This window comes from Perognathus longimembris, chromosome 6, assembly GCF_023159225.1.
Source record: "Perognathus longimembris pacificus isolate PPM17 chromosome 6, ASM2315922v1, whole genome shotgun sequence".
In the NCBI taxonomy this organism is placed as follows: Eukaryota; Metazoa; Chordata; class Mammalia; order Rodentia; family Heteromyidae; genus Perognathus; species Perognathus longimembris.
This window is the reverse complement of record NC_063166.1, coordinates 18,984,473-19,003,383: the sequence shown is the minus strand read 5'-3', so window position 1 is coordinate 19,003,383 and position 18,911 is coordinate 18,984,473. Positions and strand designations below refer to the sequence as shown.

At 38.8% G+C, this 18,911-nt stretch overlaps 1 protein-coding gene across 3 annotated transcripts in view; it reads right to left on the bottom strand.

Moving 5' to 3' along the window:
* Positions 1-403: 403 nt before the first annotated feature.
* Positions 404-18,911, bottom strand: part of Dcdc2 (doublecortin domain containing 2) — a 133,519-nt gene continuing 115,011 nt past the window's right edge. For all 3 annotated transcript variants that reach the window (XM_048348382.1, XM_048348384.1, XM_048348383.1), the window contains 3 exons: positions 14,501-14,601; positions 3,784-4,074; positions 404-978 (listed from right to left, as the gene is read on the bottom strand). In XM_048348382.1, coding sequence (XP_048204339.1) covers positions 874-978; positions 3,784-4,074; positions 14,501-14,601 — 497 coding nt within the window. In that variant the 3' untranslated portion in view covers positions 404-873. The remainder of the gene's footprint in view (positions 979-3,783; positions 4,075-14,500; positions 14,602-18,911) is intronic.

Genomic DNA, 18,911 nt, shown 5'->3' with positions numbered 1-18,911 from the left:
AGGAAGGAAGGAGTCCTGGAAAAATTCAGTCTTAACCAATATTGTGTTTTCCAAAATAATAACATAATATCATGAGGGGGAATAGGAAAAGGTATTATTGGTAAAGAGAGACTGGATTAATGAAAATCCATAGGATTTCCAAAATTTATAAACCACCAATCTATGCTCAGTAATATAATTGGGTTTTCCTTTATAATCCCTTCCTGAGTCTTGACATTGCAGCCACAGCACTAAAACCCAAAGCACTAGAGGAAAGACATGACAATACCGATAACTAAATTCTAGATGAAGGTTTCCTCCTACCAAAATGAACACCTCATCTTGCCTTTTTAGTTTAGTGTTTTGGCTTAAGTAGGAAGAAAGAAAGGGATATCAATAAGTAGTGGGAACATTTCAGTCTCGCGCTATCTCTAAATTATCTCTGAAACTAAGTTATCATTTGCTCAGCTAAGAGTTGATTGCTTTAAGGAAATAATACATATTTTCCTATTACCAACTCTTTAAATTCTATGCTTTCTTAGATAAATGATTTTAGAACAATCTGCCATCGAAGAATCTCACTTCTAATTGTATAATAAAATATGCAATAGCAGTGATCCTATTCTTTTATCCTTTATAAACACAAGTGGTCACATGTCTGCCCCTCTTATTCTTTGAAATGCACATTTTAAAACATCTTCCACAAAGAGAAGTTACTCTCCTTTAGTAGCTAGAACTTATCTAATCTTTCTAACAAGCCTTGGTTTTTAAAATTCAACAAGTAATGTCCAACCATCCCATCCCATTATGTTATCAGTAACTATATGATTATTATTCAAGTATGAGAACCCTTCATTTTTCTTGTATTCCATATACTTTCTTTTTTAAGATCATCTATGCCACGGCAGCATAGTCCTTGTTTTGTTCGTTGTTTTCATTGTCTTGTGGACTAGTGATTTTTACTTCTGGCCTTGGCGGTCTTTGAGAGTCTAAATCAGCCTGGAGAAAAAAAATAAGTCAAAACAAAAATATTCAGCTCTTTGGTTTTGAAAGCTAATAAAATTTACAAAGAAAAGTATATCTTCATATTAAAACATTCTATGAAATCATGTAAGTACTCAGTTAAAAATAGTTCTTTGATTCCCTTTGGTTATTAGACTGTCATTACTCATTGATTTTTCCATTCTTTTCTATGTCTACCAAAGCTCTAAACACAAAGATGTCCTACCTCTCCCCAAGCATACTGGGCTAAGAGTAAAACACTGTTAAGGGACTGTTTGATACCATGAAAACACTGCTGATGATAATGATAGACCTTCAGTGTAAGCACCCCTTTAATAGTGATTTTCCTTTAAGTCAGCTAAAATGTTTGAGGAAAGGGCGATTTGTAACTACGACAGCTGTTAGACCTCTTCCTGCTGCACTAGCTTCCTTGAGTGAAGGATTATCAGCTCTCCAAACTGCCCTGGTATGAACACTCCACAGACACCTTGAGGAAGCTACACAGGAACCAAAGTTTCTTGTTGCTGAAACACAACTCTGGCTCCAGAAGATACTGTCCCAACCATGACTATCAACCAGCATGCACCCTGCCTTTGGTCATCATAAGCCTCTGGGAACTCCAGATGACTCTCCTGCCACATTCATGAAGACCAGAGGGTAAGCACCTACTTTGGTGACCCAGCAGGAAGCCTGTGATTGGTGCAAACATAGTCCCTCATTTGCATGAGCGATTGTTGGTGCAAGCGCCCTTCCCATCCACCCCATCCAGGCTATATAAGCAGGCCCCTTGACCCACTTTGTGAGCTAGCTTGGAGACATCCTCCTGCATTGTCCCTGTAAAAGGTTTCTCTCTCTTGGGCTTTTCTTGCCTATTTTTGATTTTTTATCAAAAAAAGAAAATCAGGGCTGGGGATATGGCCTAGTGGCAAGAGTGCCTGCCTCAAATACATGAGGCCCTGGGTTCGATTCCCCAGCACCACATATACAGAAAATGGCCAGAAGTGGCGCTGTGGCTCAAGTGGCAGAGTGCTAGCCTTGAGCAAAAAGAAGCCAGGGACAGTGCTCAGGCCCTGAGTCCAAGCCCCAGGACTGGCCAAAAAAAAAAAAAAGAAAGAAAATCAAAGGAAGAGTTGATAATGTAGAAACAGCATAGTGATCATAGCTGCCTCCTCAGCAGCCACAACAGCAGCAGTAGCAGTGATAGTCACTGGGGAGTTCCAGAGGACAGCCAGGGCAAGTAGCAATGGGGAGGAGAGGCAACAGAAACAGTGAGAACTATCAATAAATTAGAGAATCGACTGTCACTGGAAGGGTTGCACAGAGCTGCCAAGAGTCTCAGGCATCCTAGGCCTGAAAGTTATAACACTTGTTGCTATCAAGGGCCAAGAATCCTGAAACCCTAGGCTCAACAGATGCAAAACTTGCCACTGTAGCACGGCAGGTCTGTAGGATGACTATAACACTAACAGGCATTATATCTGCTCCACCCATTTCTGCTAGAAGTTGGTGATTACTGTGGCTTCCAAGTACTAAGGCCATGTGATTACAGTTCAGAGCAGTACAAGTCTCCAATGTTAATGCTTAGATCCATGCCTCTGGCTTCTAAAGCCTTACACAATAAGGCCCTAGTTTCAGGGCTCAGAGTTGTATGCACCTGGGCCTGCCCAGGTCTTTGTCACTGGGCACTTAAAAGCCAGGACTACTAACACTGAAAGAGTTTCTCCTTACTTACCCACAATTCCTATCTGGGTAGAGCAAAATGATTCCAGTTACCTGATTTGAAATACCTTTTCTGGCACCACAGTCTGCCCATGTTTTGAAAGCAGACTCATTTCTTATGTGTAAGCTTTAACTTTCTCAGCCCTCCTTATTCCCTGGTGAGTTTTCTTTTTAAAAGCATATTTCTACTTTTTAGTTGAGCATTTTTCAGAGATAAGAGTAAAATGCAGCAGCTCTGCACTCATGCCTCATTAATCCAGCCCGTTCCTAATGCACCCCTAGTTTGAGCTTCCTGCTACAATTTACAAATTCATAGTTAATACTGCACCAAGCACCATCAAGTATCCAGTAGATAAAAGCAGGTAGAGAAATTCAAGATGCAAAGGCAGCTTTTCTCCAGTAGCAACCCTCATTCCTGCTGTTGGGATTTCTTATATATTATTAATGGTATTATCACCTCCTTTATAACTTGTCTTCCCCACTAGACTGAAAACTGGGGGGTAAGATTAGAATAAACTGGTTTTCAAAGTATGCTCTAGGGTCTCCATGGCCCCCAAAGGGCCACCATTCAAGGAGACAAGATCAGCTCCAGCTTTCCCAAACCCTGCAGCCATGATTTATGTTCCAGAAAGGAAAATAAAGAGAAAAATAAACAATGGACACATGGACGTTCCTAAAGCTTTGTTGTTTCACACAGCTACCTTGCAAAGTTTCTTAAAGGTGTCTTGAATACAGTGTAAGTTGAGTCTCTCAATAAGTGTCTATTGCCTATTGTGTATTTGTCCTATATCTCTTGTTAATTCCCTATTAATCATGTCTCACATTCCACAAGAACTGAGAGCAAATGTTACTCAGTGAGCTAAATGGACTTTTTAGTCATTTTATAAGAATCTGAGAGAAAAGAGAGACAGAGAAAGAGAGGGAAGGAGAGGAAGAGAAAGGGGCTTATAACATTTGTAAAATGGCTGGAATAAGTAAAAGCTGAAAGAAATTAAATAGTATGGGATATTCCCTACTCTACCATAGTGCTTTGGTACAAGTCCTAATGGGTGTGCACACACAAGTAAGCAGGAGAATAGATACCTCTTCTTGTCCATTGTCAGCTCCTTGAGACTTTCTTTCCTCCTCCATGGTCTGTTGAATCTCATTAATCTGGTTCAGTTCCTCTCCATTTTCTTCATCAGGGCCTCCATTTACATGAGCTGGGCCTTCCTTCTCACTGTTAACCTGTATCTCTTCAACTTGGTCAGGGGCATCGCCAGCCTCCCTACCCACATCTTCAACTTCTCCATTCATTCCTGAGAAGTCTTTCTGTTCTGCATTCTTGTTTGCTTTCTCTCCATCTTCTTCCTCATCAACTATTTCTGCCGGCCTCTGATGGATCAAAAGAAATAATGGAGAAAATTAATTAGTATAACAGAGTTTTCCAATGCGTATTAAGGTGATATAATAATTATCATTTAACAGTCAAGTAAAACAACCTTACACTTGCATGATACTGATTGTGTATAGTATGTTTACATTAGCTGAATACCGACCCCACTCCATACTTCAAGCTAACAACGGTATTGTGAGGTTGGGAGTGTTCCCTTTTTGAAGATGAGAAAATTAAGGAAATGGAAGCCCAAGAATATAGTCCAAAGTACCCTAGAAGAGCCAGAATTTGAACTAAGCATGTAACTCCAGAACCAGTGCTTGTAATTGCCCTGACAGATAGAAAACTAAGTGACAAGATCCTTGGACAACATTTAGGGGAATGTCTGATTCAGAGGAGGAAGCAAAAAATAGGTCTTTGTGAAAAGGTTTTCATTCTCAGCACTGTAGGCTAGAGAAACCAGGATGCAAACTCAGAATGTGGGCAGCTTTGCACACAAGACCTAAGAGAATTGACTGCTTAATCTCCAAATTCAAAACTTATTTCAAAAACTCAAATTAATCTTTTTTTTTTTACTGCTTTGGGAGTGTACATGTAAATCAGTTTTAAAAGAAAACAGGAAGCCAAGTCCAGAGCCAAGACTTTGAGAAGGTAAAGACAGTCAAGTTTAAGCCCTCACCAGGCACTTACTCTCCACTACTTAATTTCCCATCTGTAAGATGGGAAGGTAATAAAACTTCTGTGGGGATTTAATGACATGTGTTATGTCAGATGCCAAGCACAATACCTACCACATCCCAAACTCTTAAGAACATAGAAATCCCTCTCTGTCTTTCCATTTATGATACATTTCTTCCTAAAACTATCATATTCTTTGTTGTCATCAATAAAATAACAGTGTTTAAATTTAGAGTAGGAAGAACACATAATTCGTTATATGTTAAAATCACAGACCTATCCTTTTCAAGTCCCAAATTAGAGTTTGGGACTTAATGATTACTGCTCATTTCCAATTCTAAAAATCAATTCTCTTCTACCTAAGCAAATAATTGCTGCAACAATAATGGTAGCACAATGTTTCCAGTTTATGAAGTGAAAGAGGAAAACAAATGAAGCTGTCCAAAATAAAATTCCACATATGATTTTGAAGAAGAAAAAGTTGGAATCATGAATTCTTATGGTCTGTTTAAAATGAAGTTCCTTACCCAGGCACCAGCGGCTCATGCCTGTTATTCTCAGCTACTCAGGAGGCTAAGATCTAAGGATCTTGGTTTGAAGCCAGCCCTGGCAGGAAAGTCTATAAGACTCTTATCTCCAATTAATTACCAAAAAAGCCAGAAGTGGAGCTGTGATAGTTCAATTGGCATAGTGAGGACCTTGAAACAAAGAAACTCAGGGACAGCACACAGGTCCCAGGTTCAAGCCCCAAAACTGGCACATACACAAAAAAAGAAGTTCCTAATTTGATTTTATGATCTCAAAGATGCATTTATTTAAACATCATAGGGGAGAAAAACAGTATTCTTGAAGTACTAAAATAACATAAATAGCATAGCCTAGAATGCCAGATAGATTTCTTATTAAATTATCTGTGCAAGTTGGATGATTGTATACCAATCTCCCAGAAATTAGTGTATGTAAACTGCTGTAAAATTTAGGGTTTCTTTTTAAAGAGAAGTTATATAACTTTTCTTATACTGTAGCTGATTTACTCCAGTCATTTAGAAATCTAGATATTGTCCTTGCCTCTCTGAGAGATACTAATGAGTTCCTGCTAAAATCTAATCAGGTGGCTACATATGAAAGGAAAGGCATAATTGAAAACTGATAACTTCTTCTTTCTTTAGGTTTTAGACTATTTCCTAGTCTTCACCTTTTTTCTTTTAACCTATTACCCAAACTCATGTTACTTTTTCTTTACCTTCTGTTGCAAAGTGCTTGTATATACCCTAATCTCCTGGTAGGAAAGAAGGCCTTAGCCCTAAGTCCCAGGCTCTATTCTCTGTCATTATTTCCATCCTCACTAGCAGGCAGAGCTGCACTTCCATCCTGTTATTTCTGTTAGACTTTCCTAGTGCCATTTCCTTAGTAGGCATCAAGTAAAGCCACAACTGATTAGCTCATTTTTAAGAAATGCAAGATTCTGAAGCTGATATGATCAATTTAAACAAGATGGTCACATTAGTTAAAAGGCTTATAATCCTTTGAGGTTCCTCAAAAAGCTAAACATAGAGTTCACCTATGATCCAGCAGCCCTGCTTTTGGGCATTTACCCAAATGATTACAAGCAAAACCACACTAAAGCTACCAGCACAACTATGTTCATCACAACACTATTTACCATCACTAAAATATGGGACCAACCCAGATGCCCCTCAGCTGATGAGTGGATCAAGAAAATGTGGTACATATACACAATGGAAATCTCTGCTTCCATCAGAAAGAATGACATTGCCCCATTCGTAAGGAAATGGAGACTTGAAAAAATTGTATTAAGTGAAGTGAGCCAGACTCAAAGAAACATAGACTCTACAGTTTCCCTCATTGGTAATAATTAGTACACGTCTAAGATCACAATAGCTCAATAGCTAGTACATGAGATCAACACATAAGATGCTAAGCAAAATGGAAATAAGTTTATCATTGTTGTTATTTTCAATGTACTATGTGAAATTATGCCTTTTCTTTTGTCTTTCTTCCCCATAGTTTTACCTCTGATGTCACTGTAACTGGTTTTGGTACCCTGGGTAATGTTGATTGGAACTAGGGAAGACAAGGGGAACATCAAAGTAGAGAGACAAAGGATAAAAGGCAAACTAATGCAACAGCAATACTTACAAGACAATATGCTGTAAACCTACTGTACAAGTTGGGGAGAAGGGGAGGGAACGGGGGAGGGGGAAGGTGGGAGAAAAATGAGGGAGGAGATAACAAGTTTGATAGGAAATGTACTCACTGACTTACGTATGAAACTGTAACCACTCTGTACATCACTTGGACAATTAAGTAATTTTTAAAAACCACATATTCAGCCCATTCCAGATTCAATACAAAAAAATTCCTGGGACTGGAGTAAAATGTATATTATACTATGGCACTACAATTCAGGGCAAACAAAAATGCTGCTATGACAGATCTGTAATGAATAAATGAAAAGTGATGTGCTTTTTGGTGTAATCTCCTTTGAAGCAGGCATTAAATTATTAAAGATGCTCCCAGTGTATACATCAATCAAATCATCCCCAGAAGGAACACTCAGCTTTACACCCAGAGAGAGAGAGAGAGAGAGAGAGAGAGGAGTGATGGAGGGAGAAAAGGAGGGGGAGAGAGAGAGAGAGAGAGAGAGAGGAGTGATGGAGGGAGAAAGGGAGGAAGGGAAAGAGGAAAGGAGGGAGAGAGAAAGAATTTGTCCCATGGTAAAGACCTGCAAAGAAGAAGAAGAGCAAAGACAAGGAAGAGAAAGAACCCTCCCTCTACCAGATGGTAGGTGTTCATGGTGGGAGGGAACTGAGAAATACAAAAGACAAAGGAAGAATCAATTGGAGACTCCCTTGATTCCTCTCCCTCCTTCCCTCACTAAACAAAAATGATGGAAGTCTGGTATCCTACACACAACTGAGAAGTCATGCCAACTCTGATACAGGGGCTCTCACAAGAGAATGCACTCAGTGAATGGAACTGGAAGCAGACCCTGCACAGAACATTACCTTACCTCCCTGCTAAAGCTAGTTACACAATCTAACTGATTGTGTGTCACACCTGGGAATCTCATAAGAGAATTTCAGGGAAACATTTAAGTCTGCTGATGTTGTCTTCCTTGGTGAAGTCAGCTTGCACTTGCAAAATAAGCTGAGCAGAAGGAGATGGTGGTTAGACAGAAAGGCAGGAAGTCACTCCAACCTCAACTAGTGAACTTACCTCTGTCACCTGTCACCTTCTGAGTGCTCTCATGAACTTGAGAGTGCGACCTCACAGGATTGCAGTAAGTACCAAATGAGATCATACACATAAAAGACCATTAGGAAATGAACAGACTCTGCACACATATGATTATCACTCATTCTTCTTGTCACAGATATGGAAGAAGTTGGGAGTTGTCTAATACAAGGCTCAAGTACAGTATTTGCACTTATGAAATGTTTCCTAGTGGACCACATTGGGCTGTATTACTTCTAAATCTCACTTACATGAAGACAAACAAGATGCTTAGTGATTGTATGTATGGGCTAATACAGTTCAATGTAGGCTAACATCTGTCATAGAATTATTTTAAAAAAATCATTATCAGTCTACTGGTTGAAAGCTGGAACAAAATGAAACTGACATCTGACAAAAGTATTTGGGGTCAAAAGACAGTTCTATAAGATTGACTCCAATTACATTGCCATGTTGTTGTTTATATTCTTTATTATAAACAAAGAAACATCAGTGCAAAATAATACATCAGAAGATATTTTACCTATGATTAACAGTCTCTCTCATGTCCATTACATCAAAATTTCATCAATTTGTGAGTAAACTTAAAAGAACAGGTTTCCAGATTGAAATTCTTTCTGTAAGGAGCATATATAACTCAAAATTTTAGGTCAAACTCATGGCTATGAGCAATTATGTAACACTCTGAATGTTTCACTGGAATAAAAAAACAGGCATTCATTACACCCTTTCTTAAATACTCATTTAAGTAACTGGTGTGTGTAATAATATGTTTATCAATGACTCTATGAGCCATTTAAGCTTAGAGGATCTCAGTCTCCCAGTCTCCTTGCTGCACATCTTTAGCACTCTAGATTATGGACATAACACACACATATGTACAATTACAAATGTGGACCTTTAACAGAGATATTCATATAAGAAATCTTCAATTTTTCCTTTCACTTATTTTATTATATTTAAGACGTTGTACCAAGGAGGTTTACCTTCCATTTTTTCTTTTTGAAAGCATAATATTTTTATAACCAATTGCTGTTAATATTTGTTAGGAAAGCTATACCAGATTTTTTGAGGGGCAGGGGGGCGGTTACTTAACATGACAGCAGAGTTGGCATTTTGAGTGCATTTTGCCTGAGTTTGCCTACATGCATATCTTGCTATTTGTTTTGTCCGTGACATTCTGAGAAACTGGCTGATTTGTATGGAGAGACAGAAAAGGTCTGGTACTTGTTATTGCTGGCTACATCCTAGCAGGGCCCACTCAGGGGAAACCATAAGCATTCAGGTTTTCCAGAGAATATGCATGTGTTACTAAGGTTAACTCAGCATTCTTCAGTGGTAAGGGGAAAGAAGATGGAATATGGAAATCATATGGAAATAAGCACAAGATATGGAAAGCATCAATTACCTGCAAGGTATTTCCATAGACAGATGAAGCTGCCCAAATGACTTACACTTTGAACTCACATCACACTTCTGACAATAACAGCCAAACCCATAACTAGAAATAGGAAGAAACAGCTACACTCCCCAGCTTACTTAGAAGAAAATGTCCATATTTTTAATATTTACATCAAAATTTCCAAGTGATGTTTTCATATTTATGACTTTTGCTATCTGAAATAACAGCACAAGTCAGAATTTTCTAGTTAAGCTCTCCCACCTAACAATCCACCCCTCTTTCCTTCCCTGCCTTCCCTTGTTAAAATGTACCCAACACAGAAATGCAATATGGGAATCAATAAAAATGAAAAGATTCCCTGAGCTGTCCATTTTCTCATGCCATATCTGCTACATTTGGAATTGGGGGCAGGAGAGGAGTGTGTGGATTTGTTAAGACTTTGGAATAGAAGGTGTTTCTGTGGATTTCATGGTAGAGGCATTGATGCTGAAAGTACAGAAATTATCACACTTGTTTTTATTTCTGTTCCCATGGAAACAGAAATCATCTCCTACCCAAGTTGAATGAGGTATTTTGAAATAATCAGTTTCAATTTTTCATGATAGCAAAGTGCTGCTTTTTGTTTCCAGCTTTCAGAGCTTTACTTTTCCAGAACAAAAAGTATTTAAGAAAAAAAAAAAAGAAAGAAACCAAGAGATTTTGATGTGGTAGTCTGAAAGCACAAAACCCTACAATAAGGATGGTTGTCTTCAGAGTTGTGAGTGCCATATATGAAATGGTGGCTGGCCACGTACTGACAGCTGGCTCACCCAAGCTCTGAAACACTCACAAGTGAAAATATACAACCAATGAAAACTTGTATTGATATGGCATGAGAACATTTAATCATCCTTGGGTAAAATATCCCCCCATCAAGTGTTCTCACTTTAAAAGAAAAGGTTGCTTCTTCTTTCATTTACACAAAAATCCTAGGGCTACATTTTAAACACAGTGCAACACAAATGGAAATCAAACACAAATCTAACCTGATGCCAGGCAAGGCCTTACTAAAGATGCACAACAAAGTACAGGACCCTGGTCATCTTGTACCTGATCCTTACAGTACCCATCGTGAATCTGAATCACTAAGAAGCCATGACTTGAAAATAAAGAATGGAAGATTGCACCCTTGGCCTGTAAATCTCTTCAATTAGAAGGTAGTGAAGGCTGAGAGGCCCTCTACTCGTAATCAGAAATCCCAAATCTCACTTCCTTTCCCTTTAGTTTAAAGGGAGGACACCTTGCTTCTGGTCATGGCCTCTAGGCTGCGGTTATTATTGATATGTATGGACCAGTAGTCAGAAGCTATTTAGCCAAAGGGACTGGGCAAGCATCATAAATACACCACTAAGGACAAGACTTATAGACAGTGTTGTACCTCTGTAGTTCTCTCTCTAAACTACAGACTGTAAAGCCTACTTAGAGAGATTCAGAAACTCCTAAAGCATCTCTGTCAGGCAATTCGACCACAGCATCAATTTGCCAGCCAAGTGTAGGTTCTATGAAGTCATCTTCTTCTCCTTCTGATTGATTAGTATAGAAGTGGTTCCTGGGTAAATGCTATAAATGGAACAAACATAGAGGGATTTCTTTTCCTAACTCCCTCCTGATGCCCCTCTAAAATGTCAGCAAAAGCAACTTAAAAGTGTTGAAACCATAACACTAAGAAGGAAGTGACTATGACAGTTGGGGAGCAATAAATTTGATGGATGGGGAGCCAGTGAGAGAAGATCTGAGCAAACTAAAAGTGGAGCCTCCAGAAAGGGAAACCAAGTAGTAAACTTTGCCTGCTCCTTGTACTGAACCCAAGGAGAATAAATGTCTTGACTTAATAGAAAGGCCTCCCAGACCCCTTCCACTAGCCAGATCTCAAGCTACTGACCTACCTTTAATACAAAATACTAAATGCCTCCTCTAAAAGGAAACAGTCCATCACAAAGAGCAATGTGAAAATGTAGAGACAAAACATGTTAGCCCACCAAGGTCCCATGAATGCTGGCAGATGTTAGATGACTGGACAAGAGACAAGGGAAAAGTTGCTCCCAACATCAATAGCCAGCCCAGGCCCTGGGTTCAAGCCCCAGGACTGGCCAAAAAATAAAAACAACCCCCAACATCAATGGCCAGGATATCAACCTGTGTACTTAAAGGTCCATTTCTGACCAAGCAATGAGAAGAGGATTAGGTAAGTCACACTTCTGAAAAACAGAACTCCAAGCTTGGGAAACCCAAGCTTTAAATATTTTTATTATAGAAAAAGACATATACACCTAAAAATCTCCATCTTAAGGAGCCTTCAATGAACAACTCAAGGGCATCAGATCATGTTTAGTAGGGAGTCAACCCATCTGACCTTTGCACAATAGGGAGAGTCGATCTTTATTGTTCTAGACACAAACCTACCCTTTGCTCCAAAAGTAGAGTTGCTTGATCTCATCACTACTGACATTTTGCCTGGATAGGCTGGGTTGTGAGAATTCTCATGTGAATTCCATAGGGTTGAAACCCATAACTGCTGCCCACCAGTTGCCAACCACAGTTCCCCAGTTACATATGACAGAAAAACAACATATCTCCAAGAACAGTTAAATAGCCTCTTAGAGACAGAATTGCCTTCAGCTGAGAATTGTTTGGGAAGAAATCACTATCTCTGGACCTTCACTAGAGAAGTATCTTGAAGAGCCAACCCAGAGCAAAGATAGTCAGTTCTCTGCCCACAAAATGCCCCAACTAGGTGGGGAACCATGGAGAACAGACTCCAACAGAGAGGTTCAAGACTGTAAATTACACAGCTTGTGGGTAATATTTACATACACATACATACACACACACATACACACACACCTTCCTTTGAGACCATTTTACCAAAGTTACAATGTACATTCATTTACATCACAAAAATCAAGTCCAAAGGTATTAACTAGCCAATAGCCCTCAGAGAATATCTATGTTCATCTTTCTTATCAATAAGTGGAAGACAATAACTGCATGTCCTCTTTTATGTTGGATTATTTTTCTTTCCTTCCCTAGGTTAAGAACGGGCTTTTTATCTTTTCATTTACTACTTCCCTGGAAGACACTTCTAACGCCCTTTGAAGTTAGATAGACCTGCATTCAAGTCTCATTTCCTCGACTCAATGCTATAACCTTGAGCAAGTCAATTCACCTATCTGAGCTCTTCTTTCTTTCTGTAAGTGAATGTAACATGGGGGATAAGACCAATCTTACAGGGTTGTCACTATGATCAGATGAGATAATGCCATGCCTGATACTCAGCAGGTACTCAATAAGTGGTAGCTATTATTTAGTGTAGACCACCAGCAGGCACATTCTTGGAGCTGTGCAAACTCTTAATGGAGCTCATGGACTTTGCATTGATTTCAGTGTGGTTTTTTCACAATATTTAATGATAGCTCCTAAGAATGTAAAATGGCTCTAAAACCTGACCTCAGACGCACCTGGTGCCATTCAAATGGACTGAACAATCCCACTGCTAAGATCAATAAAGTCAAAGAGGAAAATAATGCTGTTTTGTTACCTGTCTTTGTTTCCTTAAACTGACATCAATTTGTTGATATGGTCCAGCTTTGGCCCATCTGTTTCTCAGCCTCTCTTGCATACTTGAATTTTAATAAGCCAGGATCACAAGTCAAATAAGAAATCAAGCTCTGATGACACACACCCAAGGCTGTTCAAGTATTATCAGAGATCAAGTCTTCCCCACAACTCCCCTTCCTTATAATCAGCAAATGTATAAGTAAACAAATGCCTCTTACAGATTTTGCATACTGTTTAGTAAGTGATTAACAGAGAGATTTCTCTTTCACACATAATGCTTATGGTTTTCTCTTGATATTTTGACTTTGGAATATAAATGAGTCCTGGCTTCTACAGCGATTAAGTATTGTACATACATGATTACTCTTCTTTGTCTCAAAATATAATATTTAATTATAGCTTCACAGAGACTTAAAATTCTGTTTTCCCTCAGGAAAAAAATAACTATAACTGGAGTTTATGAAAAATTATTAGTTATAGAAAATCCTAGAAAATAAATTGGATTTTTTTTTCTAATCTGTGATTTTTTTTTTTAGCACATTAGGCTTTTCATCAGGAAGGCAACATTTGCAGAAAGTGCCTGTGGAATAATCAAGCAGCAAGCTCACTTCTGCCTTGCTAAGACAAATACAATTGAGAAGATCATCCATGGAATTTGTGGGGTTGTGAAATTTGCTTTTAGCAAAGGAAATATCACATAATAGACAGAGGACAAGTGGCAATTTCTAGTGACTTCTCCCTATCCTCCAGAGCCTGTGATTGTCATTTCTCCCCCCCCTCCTCTGAATTCCAATCCTCCACTCAGAATGGTAAGAAAATCTGTTGAGTTACATTAGCATAACTGACTTCTACATCATTTAACACAGAATTAACAATAGTTAATACTTTCTGTTGCTATGCATTTATAGTACACAAATGCATACACACACACATGCACGCACACACTCATGTACACACTCCTGAAGAAACTAGGCTGTCCCAGTGGCCTAAAAAAATAAATCGATACACACACAGCAAATATTTGACTTGCATTTATGTGAGCAATTTCTTTAAGAAAAACAAATTCCAAGCACAAAAATTCCAAGGACCTTAAAGGAGAGAATACCATGGCATTTTTTTTAAATGCCTTTTAAATAGAGAAGGACTCATTCCCTAGACAAAAAACCCTATTCAATTCTCCTTTGTGTAGTAAACTTTCTCTTCCTTTGCATCTCTAACCCAAATCCATCCCATTGTGCCATTTGATGTTGCTTAGCAAAGACACACCATTGCCCCATTAAAAAAAAATAAAGCCTCAGTCTCTATGGCTACTCATTATGGGAACACTAGGAAGAAGCATGAGAACTGTTAATGTTTTTAAGGTCTTTTAGCCACTTAACACCTGGGGTTTCACTGCGGCAAGCACTGTAATACCATGTACCATAACATAAAGTTTAAAAGGCAACCAGTGATTCGTGGTTTACACCTAGGTTTACAAGAGTGGAGATTACCTGATCCACTGGAAGCTCAACCTGAGTATCTTCATCTTCTTGGACTTCCACTGCCCCCCGCATTTCAGATCTCTCTGCTCCGGCTTTGAAAATCCCCTCATCTGTGGAGACAAACACAGTGAAACTCAAATCCAATTGCGACACCATGTGGCTGAAGGTTGAAATGACACCCAAATGGCTCCTGATGATTTTCCAATGGTATTTCAGTTCCTTTCGTAGTTGTAGGATTTAAGCAGTCTCCACCTCAAATTCCTCCACATTTTCACTTGGAAAAGGCTGAGCTAACCAAACAGAGCTCTCTTGGAATTCTTGATCACGTATTGGCTACCCTGGTTTAGGACTGTGATGGTAATGACCGCGAAGATTTCCTTTCTCTCCACTCAGCCAAGAACCATTGATGATGCTTGTTGCTTTAAAATATACTTTTAGAAAATTTCCTTTCCAGAAGACTATTGTACACTCAATATAATGCACTCGAATAATTCTCTCTATTCAGTCATGTAAAAAATATTTTATTGCAATGTAACAATAGAGCTGCCTTTCCACATTGCTCCCCTCAAAATGCAATATCATTTAGTTTGCAGATTTCTGCAAGATTTTTTTTTTTACAACCTGTGACTTTAAACCCTTAACAATAAAATGGAGCCTAAATCTCTGAGACGTCAGGTTAAGCTCCTTCAACTTGCTCTCCTCTGGAAAGCAATAATCGCTGTTTTCCATATTTGAAGTAGTTTTAATGTCTCCCCTCAGCCTTCTCTTCTCCAGGCCAAGTAATCAAAGAATCACAGAACCATTTGTCATTCTGTCTATCTGCTTGCCTCAAGACAGATTTAATGCTCCAGCCATTCTCACAGCTGTTTGCACTGTCCAATTTTTAAGACACTCAAGGGTTAGCAATTTTACCTCTTTTCCTAGTAATCTATTATAGTATTTGATTACCCTTACAATCTAGGAAATGCTTTTATCTTTGTCTTCCAGTCCCCTATATTTCTTGAATTAGGAGTAGGTTTCCTAGAGCATAATGATCCATTTCCCATCATAACCCTTCATATTGCTACTCATGAACTCACCTTTAATTAAATGTAAAATAAATGTATTTTGTACATTGGTTGAGAACCAGTTATGTGTAAGGCACAGTGTGACAGCTGAAGATAGGACTATGATGTGCACAAGTCTGGGGATGGGGACAGAGCTCAGAGTAGAGCACTTGCTTAGATGTCCAATCAGACATAGATAATAAGCACATCACCAAAAAAAAAAAAAGCCACACCCAGGGAAGAGCTATAATCAAGAAGAACTCCAGTGTTCAGGAAAGTCAGAAGGTATAGCTAAGGCAGGAAAGGAAATGAAAGGAAAGGAATGAAGAAAGTTAGGGAGGACAGGGAAGGAGGAAGAAAGAGAAGAAAACAGGCATGTTCAACATTCATTTCTGAAATCACCTTAGAAGACAGCAAACATAGTCAAATGCCAGGCTCAGTACACTATAGTTATGACTTACGTACATGGCTTTTCCAATGACATTTTTTTTGCCAGTCCTGGGGCTTGGGACTCAGAACCTAAGCACTGTCCCTGGCTTCTTTTTGCTCTACCTCTTGAGCCACCCCTGGCGCTTTTTCTGCTGAGGAATCAAACCCAGGGCTTCATGCATGCTAGGCAAGCACTTTACCACTAAGACACATTCCCAGCCCCTTCAATGACATTTTTGTATCCAAATATGGCACTTGTTTACAAAGAGATATTAAAAAGAAACCTACAGATACCAATGGAATATGTTCTTAACACTCACATTCAATGAAATGTTTAACTATATCCAAGGAGAGCTATGAATGGTTTGCAGATGCGTTTTTAGAGTAGGCATCCCACTAGAAAAGAAGAATACAGTGGATAATAACAAATAAAATAAAATTGAAAGGGCACTGGAATGGAAAATGGCAACCATAAGGATATAAACAGCAAAGAAACAAATCAGCAAAGCTCAGCATCGTGTACAGTGACACAGAGAATACAAAGATAAAAATGTTTGCCTGCGGTGTGGGGGGAAGGGCGTGTTCCTCCATGAACTGAGCCTTGTAAGTCTCCCTTAGCAGCCCAGAGCCAGAGATAAAAGGTGGAAAGGGATGGGCATACAGGGATGGCCAGCAAAGTAAGTGAATGTGAGTATGTGTTTTCCTTCCGTCACTGCCATAGTAAGATGCCACTGAAGGCACTTTATGGAAGCCAAGGAAAATACAATGAAAATCTTAAACACCTCCATGCAAGGACAGAGTCCATAAGAAACGTGCAAAAATGTTACACATTTTATAAAGGGAAATATTATTCAAAGACTTCCCACTCTCCCTTTATTTTTACCATTAACTTAGGCATGTGCCATAAATTTGTGATTCAGAGCATAATGGCAATGATGATATGGTATAGGAACATCAAACAACCTAACTATCATTCATGATGGGCAGGCTGGAAAGCATTCCTAAGAATTATTATGTTATACTAAAAAATGGGATAACAGCCATTCTGTACAGTAAGAACAATCACACTTAAATTTTTATTTCAATTTTATATGATGATGTGTAAAATTAAAGACAGGAGTTGTATTTAAAAGAAAATACGTATACAACGCATTTTAGTATAAATTCTGTATACATCATATGTATGCATTTTAGAAAATGTAAAAGAAGAAAATATTTTTTCATCTCAAGACTCAGAAATAACTGTCATATTTTGACAAATCTGTCCTCTCTCTTACACATTTATTCACACATGCACACGCGCATGCGCTCACACACACACACACCTATTTTAGTGAACATGTAGTTTGTAAGTCTATGAGACTCTTATCTCCAATTAACCACCAGGATGCAAGTTCAAGCCCCACAACTGATAGGAAAAAAAATCATACCATGATAAATTCTCATGCCAACTAATGAAAACAATAAAAGGTTATCATGCCATATAATAATAGAAAATGCAGTGATAATGATAAGAATTATTAAATGAATCCGTTAAATTTTATGGCATTGATGTGTGAGTATGCGTTAGGAACTACTGAATAATGGGGCTCAGAGAAGCTCTTTGAGAGCTTAGCATCTCCTCAAGGGAGATCACAGAAACATGGCTGTTTCCTATTTTCATATTTATACCTATAGCTCTTTTCCTCTCTTCTTAGCACTGGATTTCCAAGCATAGGTGTGGTGCTCTACACACAATAAATTCTTAATACATGTTTATTGAACTGTAAGCCAAAGGACAAATCCTCAGCTCATCCCTTTCTTATATTTGTCAGCTCCCCTCACACACACTGCCCAGTAAATAGTTCTCTTTTTCCAAACTCATGGCTAAAGTACTCTGGCTTTCTGGTTTTGATACAGCTAAGTCATTTCGTTTCTCAGCCTCTCACCTCAAACCCATGTACCTTTCACCTTATACCAAAGGAAATATCACCTCCCCATGTTCTTCCTCATTCTGCGTACAACCATCTGAGGAATAACACCCATAGGATGAGCCATCCCACATCCTGGACTGAAAACCAGAATCCCTCAATTCCATTGACATCCTCTTGGTGCCCCCTTAACCACACGTCTTCTTTCATACATGTAGAGACTTAGCTAATTGCCCGTACAACCAGAACCAATGTACATAACACTCATGGTACCACTGTGCTGTCTTGTGTCCTGCACCTGTGCCTTTATGCCCAGTGCCCACTACAACACCCTTGTGCTTGTGTGTCTGCCTGTTTTACTCACAGCTCAACCCCCATTCCAAGTCATTGTCTGCTGAGTGTCCCCAACACCACACAAAGCCAACTCCTGCTGTGCACTCATTCTCTAGCTCCCATACTTTTGTTTATTTACAAATCATGCTTAATTGTATCCATTCCTCTTGCTGATTTTCCCTGTCTCCCTGTTGGACTACTAGCTCCTTCAAGCATATATATACATATATATGTGTATGTATATATACACATATATATGTATATATATATCATAACTTCTGTCTTTACAAGTTCTGTGCATAGCACAATATAAGGCCCTTGACAGAATTTAAGAAAATGTTTGTTAAAGTGAACTAACAATACAAAGCATTATACAAACACCAAAACTCTTGGCTTGCCTGGAAGTATTATTTGTAATAGAATCTGTAACAGAATACTGTATCCATGGCCAAGATCAGTGAGCCAATGTGAATGTGCAAAAGTAAATCAGGCCATAAATCAGAAAATTAAAATCATTTGACACACAAGGACTGCCAACACACACAAACTACAAGGGGAAAGAATGTGAATGATATAATATGTTTCTCTTCTGCCGATGCCCTGTTAAAATGCAACCTAAGACACTTCATGGAAGGAAGTCAAAGAAAAAAGTTGAAAATTTAAAACACCTGCATGCAAGGACAGACTTCCATGAAAAATGTG